Below are 22,076 nucleotides of genomic sequence, written 5' to 3' on the forward strand. Positions count from 1 at the left end.
AACCCCTAAAAAGCTATTACTGATAATTAGGCTATAGTTTATAAAAGTCTTTCTGTCTACAGCCTGACGTCTTAATCCCATTATGGGTGGCTGTTTGTCTTTGAGTTACTGGAGTTGATTTTGCTTTAGGGGGAGGGGCACCAACCCTCCACCAACCCACTTGTTGACAAACAGGAAACACATATAGGCTGGTTATATAGTTACCACCCAGCACTGTAAATGGCTTCCTAGCTTACAGGAAACCATATGGCTGTCACTCAATATAAAGCCAATTTAAAATGAAAGAATAGTACCGGTAATAAAAAGAGGCAGAAAAGTTGGGAGATATAGTAAGAGAGGAGGGTAGACATAGAAAAAGAATTATAATGGTGAAGGAAGAAGTAGATGTCACTACATCAAGTAAGTGGATGATGGTTGCCACCACTTAGGCTACCGGTCAATTTTTACACGTTGCCCTCACCCGATTTTTTCATCCAACCTGAGTGCTTCCTGTTGTTTTTGGTGTGATTCGATCGATTTTGACCTTCGTTTCTATTGCAAGTCGCTAGTTTTTGTTGAACGCCATTAGTGACTTCCGGTGGAAAGGACCGGTCCAAATCAACAAAAATCACACCAAAAACAACAGAAAACACTCCAGTTGAATGCCTGTTATCACGTGAAACGTAATTTTTTGCGGTTCTTCCCCCTCCCCCCAGGAATACTGGGGGACCTGTGGGAAACCGGGGTTTTAGGTGGGGGAAACACAGAAAAGCGAGTGATTTCCTACTGGAACTGTTATCAAAATCATACGAAAAACACTAAAATCCTTTGGAAGAAAATAATTTTAAGCTTCTTAGGGAGTTCGTGTTTCCTAATTGGGGGGCTTCACCCCCCAGACCCCCCATGACATGAACCAAACCTCATCTAACCTAACCTAACTGGGTGTCAATAAGAAATAATGCATTTACCTAACAGTTTACAGTTCCTCGTCTGCATCTGAAGAGTCGTCTGTAGCTGTAAGGCAACTGGTGATGGGCGACAGTGCAACACTTTCTGATCCTCACGTAAAATGAGACTTTTGCCTTGATTTGGGTACTATGTTCCTGTTGATGGTAAAATATCATGCGATCGCACAAAGGCTACAGCTTTATCTTCTTGCTGGTAGAACTGTGAAGTAGCAGTGAAGTAATAAATTTTGCAGGCTTCCCAGTCCATGGTTGGAGACAAACTGACTCTCAAATCTTGAGGGCCCAAGCGTGGGGCATTTGAAATTCTAGTTTGTGATTGGCTGATTCATGTGCCAAGCATGCGCTTTATCCACCCACACACATAACACGCACCAACGAACACACAGCTGTCCGACCATGGCAGGGAAAATCTCTTTCCCGTTCAAAATAATAAGTGTAATAAATTGCATAGCTCATCAACGGTTGATTTAAGTTGGAAGTGTCATAGAAGAAAAAATGCTTAGAATTGCGTAAAGTATAAGGTGAGTTAGCCACTTTTGTTGTGAGTTGGGTGTAAGTACGAAATAATACCACCTATCTGTGATTGTGATTGGCGGAAGTAAATCGCGTGTAACTCGTTTATTATTACTTTGCGAGAGAAATGTCATAGAAGAAAAGATTCTTAGAATGACCAATTCTACTAGAAAATGTTAACGAAAAGTCGAAAATTGGATGAGGGCAATGTGTAAAATTTGACCTAGGCTACCACCAATATGTAAATTATGCATAAGGGGAACTACTACATTTTCTCCAAAAACACAAATGTTACATGCTTGACAATGTTTGAATATTTCTGGTGATGATGCTGGTCTATCAATCTACCTATTGCCAGCTGCCACAGTCCTGAAGGGGTGGCTGCTTGTCCCTGAGTTTGTTGTTTTACAGGAAGCGGCACCAACCCTCTGATGCTGAAGCATATTACCAAAAACTGGCACTCGCATCACAAACCTAATGGTTTCCTGCAAGCTAGGAAACCATTTACAACATTCAGTGGTAACCATACCACATAACCAACCCAACCCTGCCAATAAATGGGTTGGTGGAGGGTTAGTGTCCCTCCCCATACAACAAACTCAAAGACACATGGTCACCCCTTACGGGAGTATGGCTGCTGGCTATAGATACATAAAAAAATATATACATATTCTGTGACATTTTAACCATTGTCTTTTAATATCAACAGATGACCCATATTCAGTCAGCTGTTGTACACTTAGCAACTATTTTTATTTGCATTATCATACTTCTTAATCATCAGATTTTGTCTTATAGGTTCACATTAAAAAAATACGGTAAATAACAGTACAATGTTTAGTTTTACTGAACAATGGCCCTTAAAATTTTTTACGGTAATTTATTCCAACCTGATGAGACGTTCACTTGTCCCCCACAAATAATATACAGTACCGGTAACGAATATTAATATACATATGCGAACACTTTCACCACTACCATAATATATGATTCACAACACTAGGGCACCCGCTTTATCATTACGAAAATTACATCAGCCCACCTCTGCATCAACGTGAAGAGAAAACAGTCATTTGTTTACTAAAGAGCTTGCGGGGTTATTTATAAACTTTCACTTGGTATTCACGTATTATCAGTCATTTATTAAATATATTCTTTTCAGCATGGACGTGTGGGTAAATGTGTGGTATAGTTTAAGCAGCAGAAAGACATCACCAGTACATATTGTTATATATATATATATATATATATATATATATATATATATATATATATATATATATATATATATATATATATATATATATATATATCAAGTGCTGCCTACTTCTTCCTTAGCCTTTATCATTCTTTTTCTGTGCCTGTCCTCCTCTCTTCCTATTTCTCGCATCTTTCCTGTCACTTCTTATTGCTTTTCTTTCCTTTACAGGTGGCTTTACATTGAGTGACAAGCCAAATGGTTTCTTGTAAGCCAAGAAACCATTTACAACGCTGGGTGGTAACCATATAACCAAACCATACGTGCTCCTTACGTGTCAACAAGTGGGTTGGTGGAGGGTTAGTGCCCCTCCCCGTAAAACAACTAACTCAAAGTCAAATGGCCACCCCTTAAGGGATTGTGGTGTCTGGCAATATATATATATATATATATATATATATATATATATATATATATATATATATATATATATATATATATATATAATATATATATATATATATATGTATATATATATATTTATTTATTTATTTATTTATTTATTAAAGATTACTTCTTGGTTACTTTGTTTTCCTGATTTCCTCTTGTTTTTATTCCGTATTTTGCTTCCCTGACCGTGACGCGTTATTTCCACCGAGTTCGATAGCGGACAGGGCGTAGTTAAAAGCAGTACTGATTTATTTATTTATTTATTTATTTCGGTCTGGCAGGTGAAGCTACCGTTGGTTAGGTTAGGTTAGGTAAAGTGTTATGCTGGATGGTTTTAGACCGACTTCTCGTTCCCTTCTCCTCCGGGAGAACCCTCGGGACTGTGGACGAAGGGCGTAGAGTGGCCGTCCCTTCCTCGACACGTACAGTGGCTGTTGTCATGGTTCGCAGGCCCATGGGCTAGCAGCAGAAGGACGTACAGTGGCCGTTCCTTCCCCAGCGCGTACAGTGGCCGTCGCCGCAGTGCTGCTCCCGAAGGAGGAAGAGGCAGATGTAGGGCGTACAGTGGCCATTCCCTCCCCGGCGCATATAGTGGCCGTCGCCACGGGTCTGCCTACCCGACGGGAAGTAGCTGAGGGACGTACAGTGGCCGTTCCTTCCCGGTATGTCCTGTGGCGGTGCTACTCCCGTAGGAGGAGGAGGAGGTGGATGAGGGACGTACAGTGGCCGTTCCCTCCCCGACGCGTACAGTGGCCGTCGTCGCAGTTCCACTCCTCCTGCCTTTGCCTGTCGCTGTGCGTACAGTGGCGGGCTCCAGATGTGGCTGCAGCAGAAGGACGTACAATGGCCGTTCCTTCCCCGACGCGTACAGTGGCCGTCGTCGCGGTGCTGCAGGGGTAAACAGCTGAGGGACGTACAGTGGCCGTTCCCCCACGGTACGTCCTGTGGCCATTACCGCGGTGCTGCCTGGGACTGATTCTGGAGCAGTCCCACCCCGATCCTGAGAAGGGCTGGTCCGGCCGAGAAATAGTCTCGCATCCCTGCAACGTCGTGCTTGGGGAGGTTGAGGGGAAGAAGGACACAAGGTCAGGGCGCACCTGAGCCCGTCTCGTGCTGAGCCGGCATCGCGCTCGCCTGGCCCACTGTGGTGTCCTCCTGGGATGGGGATGGGACTGCGGCTCCGTAGTGGGGTGGAAGGTCTGACGGCTGGAGCGCGCATTTCATGAAGTAAGGGTATGTTAGACAAGGTTAGGTTAGGCAGCACAGCACCTTCTGTAGGAGGCGCTGAAGTTCAGTGACAACGAAGATACAGTTTAGCGGAGGGAGAGTGTAGTAGGTGTGATGATGGTGGAGGGTGTTGTGGGTCGGCCATCACTCACTAACCTGCTGACAAAAAAAAAAAAAAAAAAAATGTCATCACTTTCGGTCAGAGCTGGTACTGGTTTGTTCACAAAATTTCTTTAGTGCCCTAGTACTACCCTTTACTCCTGTATGTAATACATCATACAACATCCCTGTATTTCATAACATGGAGTGTAATTTTTTTTTTTCAATGGGTATGTGGCTACACCCAAAAAACTGGTGTGGCCACACCCACACACCCACAAATGTCCAGGTACTACCTGTACTTAACGGTATTGGCTGAAGAGGTGTGTGGCAAGACCCACCACCTTCTTTTGTTGTATTAGCAGTCTGTACCTTTTACAACAATAAATAGTGTTTCAATTCATTTCCAGTTTGCTACTGGTTGCCTGTCAGTATCAGCAATGAAAAAAAAAAAATCCTGTTGCAAGCACTGTTGGTGACTTGTTCTTTACCTAGTGCATTTGTCTTTCTATCTGTCCATTGCCAGATGCTTTAATCCCGTAAGGGGTGGCCACAAACAAATCGCCTCCATGTCGCCCTGTTCCCCTCTATTTCATTGCCCTGCTCCCAGCTCACACCCCCCTCTCATATACCTCTCTACTTCATCCCTCCATCCCATCCTTGGCCTCCCCCTCCCTCTCCTTCCCTCCACCTCACTCACATACTCTCTCCTTGTCAGTCTCGCGCTCTCCATCCTCTCCACGTGTCCAAACCACCTCAGTGTGTTTCTCCTAACGCTTCCTATCATATCCACATCCACACCACAATGCTCCTTCACTTCCTCATTTGTCAGTCTATCTCCGTGTGACTCCACAAGCTCCTCTCAAATAACTCATTTCCACTGCTCTCTCTCTTGTCTTCTGTCCCTCCAACAAGGTCCAAGCTTCACTTCCATACGTTAGAGTTGGTATCACAATGCTGTCATGTAGTAGCTTTTCCACTTCCATGCTCACTTCACCCTCTATACTTCCATCTTTACTCATTACACTACCCAAGTGCTTAAACACACTCACATTTTCCATTTCCTCTTCATCCAACCTCACTGTACATTCACTGACTTCACTTCTCTCAAAGACCATAACTTTATTCTTCCGTACATTCACCTTTAGATTCCATTTCTTACACACTCTCCCAAACTCATCCACCAAGCTTGCAGCTCCCCTTTGTCATCTGCAAACAACAGTACAGGGAGTTTCCAAACACTTCCCTCTCTCACTAGGGCCACTCCAACATCCACTCCCCTACCTTGTATCTCTTTTTATAACCCCATCCATATGCAGATTGAGCAACCATGGAGACATGGCACATCATTGTTTCAATCCAACCCTCAAATAGAAAAATTCACTCAGTTCACTATCAACATGCACTGCAGCCTTAGCACCCTTATACATACTATTCACGGCCTTCAGCAACTTCCCATCTACTCCATATATTCTTAATACTTTCCACAATCCTTGTCTACCCACCCTGTCATATGCTTTCTCCAAATCCATGAAGGCCGCATACAACTTGACCTCTTCCTTACAACTAATCCTTCTGCTTACACTGTTAATCTTTTCTCTCTGTTGGGTTCCTCCGATCATAACCTTATTACCTTAATCTGTCCTGTCGCTCTGGTACCGCATGTGGACCCTCCAAAGAAATATCGTCTGTGACACTTTGGAGCTGCGGACTGGGAGGTCCCCAGGCAGTACTTCTATGATTTTCCCTAGAATGGTTATTGCTTCCATGACCGGGAGCCTTCAGAGTGTGCCTTGCTCATTACGAAGGTTATTCTTTCGGGCATGGAAGCATAAATTCCTTTCTCATATCCTTTGACTAATGCAAGAAAGAAGGGATTAATCCCCGAGCTAGACCTCATCAGATCATATAGCCCTGCTAGGGTTACAGGAGAGCGCTACCCCTCCCAACACGGCAGCCACCGGGCGGGGCGCGAACTTGCAACCTCACGATTACGAGCCCAACACCCTACCACCAAGCTACCGCGCTCCTCCCTAATGCAAGAAAGCTTTGGTTTAATCACGCTTGTTCTAATGCTGTCCACAACAAGGAGAGGGCTTATGAAAGGTACCGGAGCCAACTCACCCCTGAATCACATCTTTTTTATGTTTCTGCCCGGAATCACGCTGTCTTTTCTTCGCTCCGCTAAAAATAATTGCATTCGTCCTTAATGCTCTCAACTTTCCAACTCGAATTCTTCCCGCTCCTTCTAGCACCTTGCCAAAAACCCTTCTAACAACTTTACCTCATCATCCTTCCCTCCTCTTTTCTACTATGATGGCTCTGTAGCTATTTCTTCTACTGATAAAGCAGATCTCTTCGCTCAGACTTTCTCCTCCAATTCCAGCTTAGACGATTCCAGTGCTGTTCCTCCATCACTTACCCCCTCTGACTTCCTCATGGCTGACATTTTTTCAGGTGGTGTATTTTCTGTCATCACAGGCCTCAGTACTAACAAGGCATATGGAGTCCCTCCTGTTGTCCTCAAGAAATGTGCTTCTGTGCTTACACTCTGCCTGGGTAAACTCTTTCGCCTTTGTCTTTCAACTTGTACCTTTCCCTCTTGCTGGAAGTTTGCCCTCATTCTGCCAGTCTCAAAGAAGGGTGACCATTCTCAACCCTCTAACTATTGTCCAATTGCTTTAACATACAGTGTCTCAAAAGTTTTTGAGTCCATTCTTAACAGAAAAATTTAAAGCATCTTTCCTATCACAATCTTCTTTCTGATCATCAGTATGGGTTCCGTCAGGGACGCTCCACTGGCGATCTTCTCACCTACCTTTCAGACTCCTGGGCATCCTCCTTTCGGGACTTTGGCGAAAGCTTTGCCATTGCACTTGACGTCTCAAAGGCTTTCGATAGAGTCTGGCATAATGTTTTAATTTCCAAACTGCCCACTTACGATTTTTATCCTTCTATCTGTGCCTTCTTCTATAGCTTAATTCCTTTCTGGTCATTCTATAGCTGCTGTTGTAGATGGCCATCGTTCTTCTCCTAGATCTGTCAACAGTGATGTTCCTCAGGGCTGTGTCCCATCACCAACTCTCTTCCTTTTATTCATCAATGATCTTCTAAGCTGTACATCTAACCCTGTCCACTCTACGCTGATGATTCCATCCTTCACCTTACCATTCGGTTTCCACAACGTCCATCTCAGCAGTTACTTCAACAAACAAGGGATGAGGCTATGGCACACCTAATGTCTGACTTGGCTCGTATCTTTGACTGGGGTAAAAGTAATCTTGTTTTTAATGCATCAGTGACTCAATTTTTACCTCTATCAACCCGTCAAAATCTTCCACAGGAGTAGGCCCACCCACTAATGTTTAATAATATTCAGCTCAATCCTGTATCATCCTTGAACATGCTTGGGGTTTCATTCACTCGGGACTTATCTTGGAAAGATCATATTGCATCTCTTGTAAAATCTGCTTCCAAGAGATTTGGTGTGCTAAGCCAACTCCGTGCCTTCTTTACCCCTGCTCAGTTGTTGACTTTATACACGGGTTTTATTCACCCCTGTTTATAGTACAACTCTCATGTGTGGGGAGGCTCCCTACATACAGCTCCTCTCAATAGAGTGGAGTCAAAGGCTTTTCGTCTCATCAACTCTCCTTCTCTTACTGGCTCCCTTCAACCTCAGTCTCTTCGCCGCACTGATGCCTCTTTATCTCTTTTCTATTGCTGTTTCAGTGGTCACTGCTCCTCTGAACTGTCTGCATCCCCTCGCCTCTACGATGGGTGCATAGCACCCGTCTAGCGACAAACTGTCATCCCTTTTCTGTCCAGCTCTCTAATGCAAGAGTCAACCATTACTCCCAGTCCATTATTTATGCAACAGGTCAACTCTGGAACTGTCTCCCTCTGTCTGTATTTCGTACTTCCTATGATCTCCAGTCTTTCAAACGCAGTGTGCCCAGGCATCTCAAAATGAATGGATCTTGATTTTCGCTCTTTTGTACTGTTTTTGTTTTTTCTTGGAAGGAACTGTTTTGCAGGCTTAGCCTTTGGTTCGTTGGTTATAAGGTTACCACCCAGTGTTGTAAATGCTTTCCTGGTTTACAGGAAATCATTTGGCTTGCCGGTCAGTGTAGACTGAGCTACCCTAAAAACAGAGTATCACTGCACTAAGTGTTGCAATAGCCGACTACCGTGCTCCATTTATGGGGTTCTTACACCGATCATTAAGTCAGGTTGGTCCACACTTTATAACAGTGCAAGACTTTGAATGTGGAACGAGAGTAAACTGGAGCGGGGAAGGAGTGCGTGAGTGAGTGAAAGTGTCTGTGAGGTGAGTGCAAAGTGCGTAACTGAATGTGAGTGGTTGAAGTCTGAGTGAATGAATGTGAGTCAGTGAGTGAGCAAGTGAATAAAACTGAGGGAGTGAGTGACGGGCTGGAATGAGTGATTGAGAGAGTGGGAAGGGAACTATTAACTAAATATGTGTATGCGTGAAGCGCGACCAAGCGAATGAGTAAATGAGCGAGCAAGGGGGTGAGTGAATGAACTAGAGAGTGACTTGGGAATGAATGAATGAGGGGAATGAGTTAGTGAATGAGTGAGTTGGGAGAGTGGATGCAAAGTGAGTGGGGAGAGAGTACTGTAGATGTAAAGTGAGTGACTGTGACTGAACGGTTGAGAAGTGAGTTCGTGAATCGGAATCTGAATAAATGAGTGAGTAGCAGGTGAGTTAGTGAGTGAGTGGGGAGTGTGATTAAGTAGGAGTGAGTGAGTAAGAAAAGAGTGAGTGTATGAGTGAGAGTGAGTTAGTGGGGAGTGAAGGGCTGAGGGAGGGAGGGACTGACTGAGACAGTGGAGAGTGAGTGAGAAAGAGTGAGTGCATGAGTAGTCAGTGGGGAGTGAGTACCTTGGTGAGTGAGTGTGAGTGGTGGTATGTGTGTGGGGACTGAGTGAGTTAGTGATGAAACGTGTGGGGGAAGGAAAGAGCTAAGTGGAGGTAAAATGAGTGGAAATACAGTAAGTGTTGGTGGAGGAAGAGGAAGTGGATACTGATTGGTGGGGGAGCTGGTGGATATGGTTTGAGTGTTGTGAGGAGTCTTATTGCTAGATAAAGTGAATGAGGAGGGAGGGAGGGAAGTGAGAGGGGGGGTAAATGAGTGAGGGTAAAGCTGTATGGATTGTTAATGGGGAAGAAGAGAAATGAGAGAGAGAGAAAGAGAGAGAGAGAGAGAGAGGGAGGGAGGGAGGGAGGGAGAGAGAGAGAGAAAGAGAAAGAGAGCGAGAGAGAGAGAATGGGAGGGAGGGAGGGGAAGGTAAAGTGGCGATTATTAGTCACCTACCAGTTCCATCAGTAGGGAACCAAGAAGCTCCACCTTACCTTCCATGGTTCTGTCAGTCATGGACAGATTTTTATATAACTTCACTCAATTGTTCACTCAATTCACTCAGTTATTCCTAGAGTGGTACAAGGGAGGAGATGGAGAAATAATGGGAAGTAATGTGGGGGATAAGGTGGAGAGAGAGAGGAGGGGGAAGGGGGACAGGACTAGAAGAAAAACTGCAGAGAGATATGGAATTCTAAAAAATGTCTGCCCATCATACTCAACCATCTTTATCCTTAATTTGATTTGTTCATTTGAATTTGCTGTTGATCAGCTAGTTGTTTTGACATGGTTCACCCTGCACTCATTTATTCTTTTACAAAGTTTCTTAGCTTTGCTGATTTCTGCATTCTGAAGTTAATTTGGCCTATTTTGACTCTCAGATGTGGTCCGTTATGAATTATATAGTTTTGTATCTTGGCAGACTTCTGCATCCTGAATTTATTTGGCATTTTTTGACACTACAATACTGTATTTGTTTTCAGTTATGAATTCTGTCTTTCATTTTTGTTGTATACCAGAATGATGATACACCTGCACTTGCTTGATCTCTAAGCATTCTACCTCCCAAGGGGTTTTAACAGAGGAATACAGTACTTGGCTGCTGAGTGTAGGGCTAAACAGGAGGTATACATGGCAAAGCCAGAGTCTAAGAGACTTTTACTGGATAACCTAGATAATGCTGAAAGGAAGAATATGTTATTTAAGGTGGCAAATCAGGTAAATAGGGAAAAGAGGAGTATCATAGGTGAGCAGTGTGTAAAGAATGATGAAGGAAAAGTAGTGGTGGACAGTGAGGATATTAAAGATGCCTGGAGAGAGCATTATAACTGGGTGCTGAATGAGGAGTTTGACTGGAACAGGGAAGGTTGGAGTCAAAAGATCCAGTGGTTGGCCCTTGGCCATTGATATTGCTGTTGAGCAGGACAATATGCAGGATGCAGTTGTTGAAGGTAGTGGATGTGTCTGGGCTGACTGTGGAAATGTTGAAGGCCACAGGAGAGATAGGAGTGAGTTTGGTTACTTATTTGATAAATTTGATTATACAGTATGTGTGTTGTCCCTGATGACTGGCTGAAGAGTGTGACTTTAAAGGTGTATAAAGGGAAGGGTGATGCCTGGAAAGAATATATTATAGAAGAATAACACTTTTGGATCAAATAATGAAGGTAATGGAGAGAGTCCTACGAATAGTTGTGATAAGGGAAAAAGTAAATATTGATGAGATGCAGTTTGTGTTTAGACCAAGCAAAGGGACCACTGATGCCATATTCATTATCAGACAGCTTCAGGAAGAATGTATCGGAAAGAAGATGGGGCTGTACTTTGCTTTTGTTGATTTGGAGAAGGCCTTTGACAAGGTCTATAGAGAGGTTGTGAAATGAGCAATGAGAAAGCTTGGGATAAAGGAGTGTCTGGTTAGAGTGGTTATGACCATGTACGTGGGTACTCATTCCCAGGCGAGAGTTAAAGAAAATTTGAGTAATGAGTTTTCTGTGAATGTTGACATACATCAGGGGTCAATCTTGAGCCCCTTACTGTTTGTCATGGTGCTTGAAACTCTCTCATGTGACTTTAGAAATGGACTCCCATAGATGTCGTATGCTGATGGCTTGGTTTTGAGTGTAGAGAATGAAAGGGAGGTGGAGGAAAGATTTAGGAAATGGAGAGAGGGAATGGGGAACAGGGGTTTGGGAGTAAATGTGAATAAGACAACAGTGATGATATCTACAGCAGGTGGCAGTTCTGTCAAAGCAGAGAGAGTGTGGCCATGTGTGGCTTACCACAAGGGTGTGCGAAATAACTCCATCTTGGTGCATAAGAGATGCATTGGAATCAGAAATAGATTTCATAATAATGTGGATTTTGTGTGTGTGGTGTGTCAGAGAGAGAGCATGTAGAGATTGTCAGGCATGAAAGGAATAATCTTGCTGGAGAGTCTTGAGTGTGTGGGGGATTTTTGTTATTTGCGGGACAGGTTATATGCTGGAGGTGGGGCTAATGTAAGGGGCTGTTGGAGGAAGTTCAGGGAGCTGAAATCTCTCCTACCACTGAGAAAGCTTTCCTTCTGTGTGAAGGGATCATTGTACTGTATGTGGCATGTTAGGAGTGTAATGCTGTATGGAAGTGAGACCTGGGTAGTAAAGAAAGAGAATATTCGTAGGCTCAAATGTACAGAAATGACATTGATTAGATGGATCCTTGAATGGGAAGCCTGGGGGGTTAGGACTGTGATTGAAGAATTGAGAGGAATGGATTGGAATGTATTGGTGTTGTGATGAGGAGGGGTAGATTGAGATGGACTGGGCATGTTGAGAGGATGCAAATGGGCATGGAAGGTGCAAAATGTGAATGTCGGGAGTGGGGCTGCAAGAGGTAGACTGAAAAAAACCTGGGACAAGGTCATAAAGTGTGACTTCAGGGACAAGGGACTGAATAGGGAGGCTGCCATAGATCGAGAAGTGTGGACAGCCGCCATTAAGTGACCAAGTCCAGCACATGCAGGCATGTTGGAGCCTTTATAAATGATACACAAAGTTGCTTAACCCTTCTACTGGTGTGAGCAACAGTCGAGTTTTGCAGTCAAGAGTTAAATTTTGTATCACCAGTGCAGTTAAAAAAAAAGAAAATCCTGTGTTGATCGGCAAAAACATTGCCCTGTGATGCTCAGAAGCCCAGTGCAAGGTATTCTACAGTATATGGAAATACACTTCCAAGTACCAGTACAATACTGTACAGTAATGCCACCAGATACTGATCCCCATGAATACCAGCCCACTAGGCACAGCCCAAAATACAGCCAGTTTGCCACTGGCTGATAGAGCAGCAAATAAACTAGAGGGACATTCTTGTATGCATCATCTTAGTAGTTGCGTGGTTTCAAGAGCATCAAGGAAAGCTGGTCATTGTAGATTGCTTGTTCCTCCTCAGAAGTTCTCTTAAGGTTTATATGTTCTTGATCCTGCTTAATAATTCTCTGGTGACTGACCAAACAAAGACCTTGGAAGACTCCCTGAAGTGACCTCTAAATTAAATAGACTATCATATACAGTGCACCAAATTATAACTTAGGGGATGGGAAAAAAAAAAAAAAAAATCCAGCAGCTGAAGAGAAGCTTCTGTATCCTGACCAAAACCTTAATTTCAATGAGAGGACATTCCATGTTCAATAAGGTAATCAGATCTGAGCTCTCAGAAGAGGTGCACATAAAGTCAAATGATGGAGAAAAGACGTAAAACTTAGTAATAAAATCAAGACAAAATACAAATGCACAAATATCATAAGGGAAGAGCTGTAGCCTGATGGCAGAGGGAACTCATCTTTTTAAGACTGATAGCAAAAATAAATAAGGGTTTGTATGGGTAAATTAAAAGATTTGACATATACCCATGGCTCATCTCATGATACTTTATTTTGTAAAATTACTGTACAGTGTTTAAGTATTTCATGAGTCTGGAAAGTCATCCATAGTTAAGGCTTTCTAAAGCCAATCCTCCTCTAAGTGCTTCTACTCACCAGCTGATGCAGTCTCCAGTAGCCCTGTCTAATAACCAGCTACCTACAAAAACAAACTGGGTGCCACACCGGCCAGTTATGCTGGGTAATTATGTTAGGAATTGCTTCCTGCTGGGTGGTAACTATATAACTAGATCACAGGGTGAATTGGAGCTTACTGTGGTGGCCCTGTTAACTGGGTCAAAAGATGCATATGCAGCATCTAGCCAGGAACCAGACCTCCACACTTTTCCCCACACCTCACAATAGTGAGGTGCTGTCAACTGCAAGGGAACATTGGTTCACTGCACCAGACAGTCCTGCAGGAGTGGTTGCTTGCCTGTTGCTGATGGGTTGATCAGCAACAACTCAAATGTTGATAATGTATTACTTATTTAACTCTCTGTCAACTCTTATTTTATTGCATTTCTTACCTTACTCAAGTGTTGATAATGATTCAGTTATTCATTTTTGACTACTCTTATATATGCTTTGCAACCATTATAAAAGCTCCACCATATTAATATTCCTCCACACCATACATGATGCAGAGCCTTACAGTCTTTCCCCTTCACCATGTTGCATAATTTAGTTTTCCATTCCGTAAATACCAAGAATACAGTATAACTTTCTCATATGCTTTCTTTATGCCACCTTCCTTACTGCATTCAGTTGACTGATACAACTCCTGCCACTCCACAAAGCATGCTGTTATCATTCCTGATATGTATGTCATACCTTCTTTTTCATAATACCATACCCCTTACTGATAGCTACAGCATACAGTAAACACATAACAGAAATATTTCTTGAGTTACTTTACAAAGGTACACTCTTTTATAGTTTCACAAATGTCATACCTTATTTGTCATAATGCCATATACCTTAATGATAGCTACAGCATACTGTACATCCATAACGAAAGTGTTTCTTGAGTCACTTTACAAGGATATGGACTTCTATTGTTCCGCTCCATTTGTGCAGCTTGCTGATGTTCAGACATTCTGATACAGTTCAGTGCACTCTTTCCCATATATTTAATCACTTCTGCATAAATTTTACCTACATCTGCTGCCTTCACATTTTTCAACTTTCTGTTCAAGGTCTTCAGCCATTTCTGCCAGTGATACATTCTTGGGCACTTCATTCCTCTTCCACAGTCCACACCAAACCCAACCATTAACATTTTCTCTACACTTACCATGCTCATTCAACAACTTGCACTTTTTTGTTAGTAAAACCTCTGAGCATTCTTTTACTTAATTTACTTTACTGTATTGGAGGTTCCAGTGCTAACCCTTCTGGGTTTCTGAGTTCTGAATACAAACAATGATCCGAGTAAGCACATCATGCATATTCAACTAATGTAGTTATTTCATAATGGAGACTAGTACTAAAGTTGCACCTTAAGTAAAGCATGGTAGACAACATGACAAAGTTTGGAGAACTAATCTTTTGTAACACGTTTCAAGTATTTTACATCAGTCACATACCTAATATACTCAGGCTCACATGCACCAGTAAAGGTCAAGAATTTTGACTCAGATTTATTTATTTTTTTTCCCCAGTAGGGTACAGTAATTACATCACACAGCACGCTATACTGGACTAATTCTGTACTGATAAAATAATAAACCTTATGGGGCAAATTATTTAGATCAGACAAGATGCTAATTCAAGGCACAAAAATCCCTAAAATGTTGTGAACAGTGACAGTCAAACATACTAAATGGCAGATTAACATATGTAATGAAGTATGTACCATGAAATTACTGTATGGCATGATATATTGGGGCAGGCAGCACACACACAAAAATGCACACATGCACACACAATTGCACATGCATGTGTGTATGTGCACACACACACACACACACACACACACACACACACACACACACACACACACGGTACTGTCCAACAGGCAGTGAAACTGCAGGACAGCCACCATGCATAAAATTTACAAATGTATTTTTTTCTCAATAAATAAATGTATGACTGTGATAAGATTTAAAAAGTTGTGAACATGTGTAGTTTTTAGGATATCAAATACACAACCTCATCAGTTTTACATGCAAACTGAAGCAATTGGCCACCCACCCTGTCTGACTTTCAGGCTGATTTGGTTCCAAGCCAATTTGTCACTAATTGTTTATTCCTACTAACCTAACCTAATATGACTTTACCTAACCTAATATGACCTTACCTAACCTAACCCAATTCATCCTAATCCAACCTAACTTAATTTAATCTAACCTGGCTAACCAGAACAATTTAGGGACATGAATTTTGGGTTTGATTCGATCCACTGTCCTGTCTGTTGGATGCCTCCGACTTTGACAAGTCTAACTTGGTGTTCTTTAGTAACATAATGTTATTTCTGTAGAATCTGGGTGTCATAAATGAATTACACACATACTAAAGATAATCCCTGTCATAAAATTTTTATCATGTATTAATGGGAGCTCTCCTGCAGTCTGTCCCAACATGGTAGGGTGTTACTCTAGACAGCAAAGGTAGACTGACACTCAATGACATCACACACAAACAAATGATTTTATTGATTGCTGCACCTCTCCCAGCCAAAGTTTGTTCTCATTGGTTTTCAGCATCTCTCCCACCCAATGCATGTTCTTGGTGGCTGCAGCACTTCTCCTGGGACTTCACGGAGTAATATACCCCCCTCTCCCCCCAAAAAAAAAATTTTAATTTTGTATGTGTTCCACACTTAACAAACTTCTTTTTGTACTTAATATTTTAAGTGTCTACCATATTAAAGGCCATCATTATTAAAGAAAGAAATGTTGGACATTGGGCCACTGTGCTGTACTTTGCATTATTTACTTACAGACTAACTTCAGCCTTCCCCAAAGAACAGTGGAAGACTTAGTAAGAATACAGTATAGTAACACCTCAATATAATGGACTTCAATAAACTGGAATTTGCTATTATCGGAATCAAGGAGCTACTGGGCTAAATTCTTATATATCGGAAAAACTCTGATAAAGCCAGAAGCAGTCCAGACTGCCTGACCACTTCAGCTATGTTCACCATAATAAGTTAAATAAAATACATTTTTATCAGTGTACAGTACAGTATTATATATATATATACACAGTATATACAGCCACTGCAAATTGACTTAGGACCTCCCCCACAAGGTATTCAAAAACACAGAAATCATAGTATATCACAATGTTTGTTCATGAAATGCCATTCATTAATATAAAATCATGTTTCCCTTGTTTTTCAGGACCAGTTGGATGCATTTTGGCATGGAATCACTTAGATCTCTAAAGTAATCTAAGGAAATTTCTTTGCACCAAACATTTGTCAGTTCAGTCTTGAGGTTGTCCAGATTGGGTGTCTTCTTCTCTTGCCACGATTTTCATTATCTTTGCCCAGCAGTTTTCTATCGGATTTAAATCCAGACTGTTGCCAGGCCAGTTGAGGACATCAGTCCGATTATCCTGAAACCATTTTGTCACCTTTCTTGACTTGTGACATGGAGCTGAATCGTGCATGAAAAAGCTGCACCCATGAATAGCAAAAAAGTTTAACAAATGATCTTTCAGAACTTGAATGTACCGGCCACCATTCATCATCAAGTTCTTAGAAAGAAAGTAGAGGCCTCCTCTTCCCATTTCACCTGAGAAACACACCCATACCATTACTGATTGTGGGTGCTTAACAGTCGGCACCATGAAAGCAGGGTCATATCGACTATGGGAGACAGGGCGACGAACCTTGGCAGAATGCACCTGGAGCACTTGAAATGTGCTTTCATCGGAAAACATAACTTTTCTCCACTCATCTGATGTCCAGTGTGCATACTTCTTGGCAAACTGAATGTCCTGCTTCTTCATGCGGTCAGTGAGAAGCGGTTCCTTGGCTGCGGTGCAGCTTGGCAAACCCAGCTCCTTCTGCAAGTGGTGTTGGATAGTTCAAATTGAGATGTCTTGTAACAGCTGGAGATGCATTCTCTTCAATTTTGCTGCTGTCAGTTGAGGATTCTTGATTACTTCCCTCTTCAGAGGCGTATCTGTACCTCTGGAAGTCGTCCTCTTCTTTCCACCGCCATGCTTGTGCTCTGATACAACATCAGGTGGCAGGCCACGCGCTGCAGCAAGAATCTTCATGACAGTTGACTTTGTGCGTCCAGTACGTTCACAAATCATGTTGATAAGGGACATTACCCTGCCTCCATGCAATGATATGGACCCTCTCATCCCTTGAGCAGTACTTTCCAGGCATGACAACTTGACTCTAGGAAAATAACAGGGCAAAAAGTAATGCATATGAAAAAAAGAGGGGGGTGCAAGCTTGGAGTGACGGGAACATATACTTCCACTCTTGCTTCTGGGCAAGCATTGATGTGCTGAGTGTTTCACTACCTCCTGCCAACACCAGAGGAGTTGCCAGTTACTTCTTGCCCAAAAAATTCACTTGGTAGAGGTGGAAACACAAAACAAAGATAGACAACTCTCCCACAGCTATTCTGTGTGTAGGCCCTAAGTCAACTTCCGGTGGGTGTATATATTATACCATTTGATTATTGTAGTGAGTATGTAATACAGTACAGTACTGCAATGGTAGTGGAAACAGTTTAAAAACCACTGATGCGGATCCGGATTAATGTCTAATATATCATAAAAAGTTCCAGGTTAGTAGGGAGAAGTCTGGATGTTGCTTTTATCAGAATTTCGCCTTTTTTGGAATGGCTTTGGCCCCAAGTAGTCTGCTGTAGTGAGGTTTTACTCTGTGTGGAAACAATACTGAAAGGTTGTATTGATCTGGACTGCGGTTGAATAATGACACATGGTAATGAGATTGTGTAGGATGAGCTGCTGTCAACCACCCCTCCTCATCCTTGTCCCCGACGGATGTAGAGGGTGGTCTTTCGACTCTCTTTCACCTCACTCACCCCAGCCTTAAACACAGCTATCTGTCGGCCTGTCAACAACAAAAATACAGGAATTTAGGAAGTAGCACTGTTTAACATGATTAAAAGATATAATTAATCTCTTTCTCATTAATCATTTATTTTTCCCCAATCCTGTTCTTGCATACAGCAATACCAGTTGATACACAGGCTAATTATTCTTTATACTGTTCCTGTGATAATAACAAAAAAAGTTAAACCCTTATCATGTGCCTGTAAATTCACACGTCATCCTTCTGCTTTTATCATTCAATTCTTGCACAGCCTCAGTTCCATACTGTACCTTACTTTTTAATACATTCATTTACCAAATTATCCAGCCACCTATTTGGCCTTCTATGCCTCCTCCTATCCTCACGCTGATACAGATACTGTGCTCATATCTCATATACAGTCAAGCCTCGCTATAAATATATATATTTTTTTTATGTCTCCGACTCCGGGCAAAGGCCAGTGTTTGTTCACTGACATAAATCGCTCGAACAGTAAGCTAAAAGTTATACCCAGTTTTGCTATAACAACGGCAAACTGACTCACTTAGCTAGAATGATAATTCCAGTGGCTGTATATGACAATCCCGTGCATATGTGGGGCCTCCTCTGCAAGCCGACAGTCAGCTGTTTGCGTCAAGATGGCCACGCAGTGTTTACAATCGCTGTGACTGTCTCCCTTTCACTCCATTTCATGTGTGAAAGACCACTGAAACACCACTGCCATCACGAAATAACAGTGCAAATACATAACAAATACTGCAGTGTGCAATATTAAGTGAAGTGGTAACTTTTTTATGTGTGAAATACCAAAACTTGTGACTTGGAAATCCTGTCTCCCATGTGGACACGGTGCCTCCCTGTATTAGCTGTTTGAGCTAAGATGGCCGCCCAGTGTTAACACTCACTGTGATCATCTCCCTTTCGATACATTTTGTGCATGAACGGCTACTGAAACATCATTGCTATCACCAAAACAGTGTAAGTGCCTAGCAAATACATATAGTGCAGTGTACAATATTAAGTGAAGTGATAACTTTTTGTGTGTGAAATACTGAAACTTGTGACATGGAAATCATCTCTCCCATGTGTACACGGTGCCTCCCCTATCAGCTGTTTGAGCCAAGATGGTCACCCAGTATTACATTCACTGGTGACTGTCTCCCTTTTGTTCCATTTTATATGTGAATGGCCACTGAAACATCATTGCTATCGTCAAATAACAGTGCAAATGCGTAACAAATCGTGCTGTGTGCGATATTAAGTGATAACTTTTTGTGCGTGAACTACTGAAACTTATGATGGAAAAAGTGTCTGGCAAGGGTGCAACCCATGGTGGATAGTGTGGTGCTACTGAAGGCACTGAGGGCAAGCCTTTTTTTTTTTTTTTTTTTTTTTTTTTTTTTTTGTGATCATAGGACCCCTCCCTATTCCCACTGAACCAATGATATGCATACCTTGCCGTACAATTAATAACTATGCACTGGGTGTTCACTTGACATAGTCTCATCGTAGAGCAAGGCCTGATTTCATAAGTCTGTTCACGGCCATTCTCTCTCTTAATGACATACAATCTAAGTACAGTCTCATCTACCCTGCAATCAAGAGACTGTCTTATTTCTTATCTTTCACTTACTGTACTTCAGTACTTCTTATCCTATTAGACCTATGCAAGCCACATATTATTCATAAACAGCTACCCCACTTCTACTGCTGTCCCATGAAATTTTAATATAATTCCATATCAAAGACTCACATCCATCCACTTATGTGGGCACTAACACACATTCAAGCAGTCCTTCTGTAGCCTCCATACTTAGTTGTCTTCATTGTAGCAAGGCCCTCATGGCGCCAAGCACTTTTCTTTACTGAGTCACTTTACTTTCTGTTTCTTTTAACTTAATAACACCTCTTTTACATCACTGCACTGAAGTACATATAGCCTAATCTAAACTAAGAATTTCAGTTATTTTTTCCTTTAGAAAAGAAGTGATACAGCAGGATGTGTAACTGTATCTTAAATGGCGAATACAGTGTTAGTGGAAAGAGGTGAGTTATTTGAGAGACGGAGAGAACATTCTAACTACTTGCTAAATGTGCTATGTGAAAGGAATTATGTGATATCAGTTTGAGGATGCTAGAATAGTGGGCATAAGACTGAGTGGAAACAGACTTATGTTCAGCAGTAAAAGACCAGACAAGACTCTAATGATGGATGATGTAAGTGGAGAAATGTTCTAGGGAGTGGAGATAGTTACAAATTGGATCTGGAAGCTGTGTGATTAGCATTAGCATGAATGACAGGAAGAGTGGTTAAGCAGTGGAATGATGGTATTATGGTATTGTAATTCTGAATAAGGGATAGGGTGAGAGGGGAGATTATGAGGACAACATAAGTATTTGCTTACTGTGGTAGAAAAAGTGAATAAAGTACAGAAAAGAAAAGTTGGCATCTGTGAGAAAAACAGGGTGTATTATGGGAGGGAAGGGGATGTGCTGATCAGATACTTACACTAAGAGTTGGGATTCAGTAAGTTCCAGCAGTGAAAATCCAATTGGTTCTAGTTCCATTGATCAGATTTATCTTTTCCTGAAATCCAGGCAAGTCCAGAAGCAGCAACAACACTTGCATTAGCAACTAACAGCATTACACAGTGTTGCCGGGCCAAAAAGGCGAACATTCTAATCCTATTTGTTCTAGTTCAATCTTTCTTTCTACTCCAAAAAGATCATGTACCTCTTATGCTTCTGAAGAGGGATTATAAGAAGTCCAGGAACTTTCTATTTCAGCTTTTGAAGACTAACGCACAGTAATTTGTGTGCACTTGTTTACTATTATCGGTGACCTCAAATGACCTTGGAGGTCAACCTCGAATAGCCTATGTCCGAACTGGAGGTCATGTGAGTCTCCATGCCAAAATTTGGGCTGCAGGGGTACCTGGCGTTGCCCAGGCCAAAAAGGCGAACACTACCAGTGATCTGGATCTTGACCCCCTAAATCCATCCCTCTGTCACCCTGTTCAGAATATACAGTATATGGGTCTGGAGGTCCCTGGCGCTTGGTTTGGGCATGACTGAAGGACAAACAAATAATGTGCCTCTTTTATATATGTAGACAGTCTGGTCCTGTAGTCTAATTCTGGTGGAAATGGCTCTGATAATCTATTCTAATAGGCAGCTTCTAGCAAAATCTGTTCAGGTTCTACCTCTACGGTGGAGAGGAAGCAATAAATGAAAAATAATTATTCAGTGGAAGATTCTGGATTAAGCATCCTGATCTGCTTCTGGTCTGTTATGGAGGATTTTTCTCTGGTAAGCCAAACTGGTCCCAGTTTTAATGTATGGCAGAGAATTTATTAGAAGTAAACAGAAAGTTGTTTGCAACATTTATGGATTTGGGCAACACATGTGAGAGTACATCAGCAAGCACTGTAAGATTCCAAGGGATACTGGGCAAAAGGTAGATTACTCTAGGCAATTCAGAGTACAGGGGATTCCTGAAGTTATGTCTGGTTATATATATGGAAATGTGCTTGTCAGTGGAAATCGGTATGCTCATTTAACAGAGTACAATACAGTAGTGCACCAACTTTCGCTACAGCAGGATTCGCAGAATCCACTTTCGCGGCATGCACCAAATATTCCCTAACTTCCACTTTCGCTTGAAAAAAATCGATTTTCGCGCACAAATTTTGGGTTTGGGACAATATTTTGAACTTTGAATTTCCTGCACCGCCCGCCCACAACCCACCGCCATCTTGAATGACGTCATGTCAACACTCTGTCCACCCATTCCCGCCATTGTGTACGAGCGTGCTAGCTCCAATGTGTT

General features: G+C 42.1%; 1 protein-coding gene across 3 annotated transcripts in view; it reads right to left on the reverse strand.

The window, feature by feature from the left end:
- Positions 1–2,525, reverse strand: part of LOC145411442 (translation initiation factor eIF2B subunit delta-like) — a 28,934-nt gene extending 26,409 nt beyond the window's left edge. The window contains exon 1 of one of the 3 annotated variants that reach the window (XM_080281484.1): positions 2,503–2,525. Coding sequence is in view for 1 of the 3 variants with exons in the window: in XM_080281482.1 (XP_080137608.1) it covers positions 2,439–2,441 (3 nt within the window). In the remaining 2 variants the exon portion in view is untranslated. Of the gene's footprint in view, positions 1–947; positions 1,263–2,438; positions 2,459–2,502 lie in introns of those variants that run through there. The other 2 variants (XM_080281482.1, XM_080281483.1) reach the window with 2 other exon arrangements.
- Between the last annotated feature and the right edge of the window lie 19,551 nt (positions 2,526–22,076).

This window comes from Coenobita brevimanus, chromosome 89, assembly GCF_032717465.1.
Source record: "Coenobita brevimanus isolate Jiangsu-jjx chromosome 89, ASM3271746v2, whole genome shotgun sequence".
In the NCBI taxonomy this organism is placed as follows: Eukaryota; Metazoa; Arthropoda; class Malacostraca; order Decapoda; family Coenobitidae; genus Coenobita; species Coenobita brevimanus.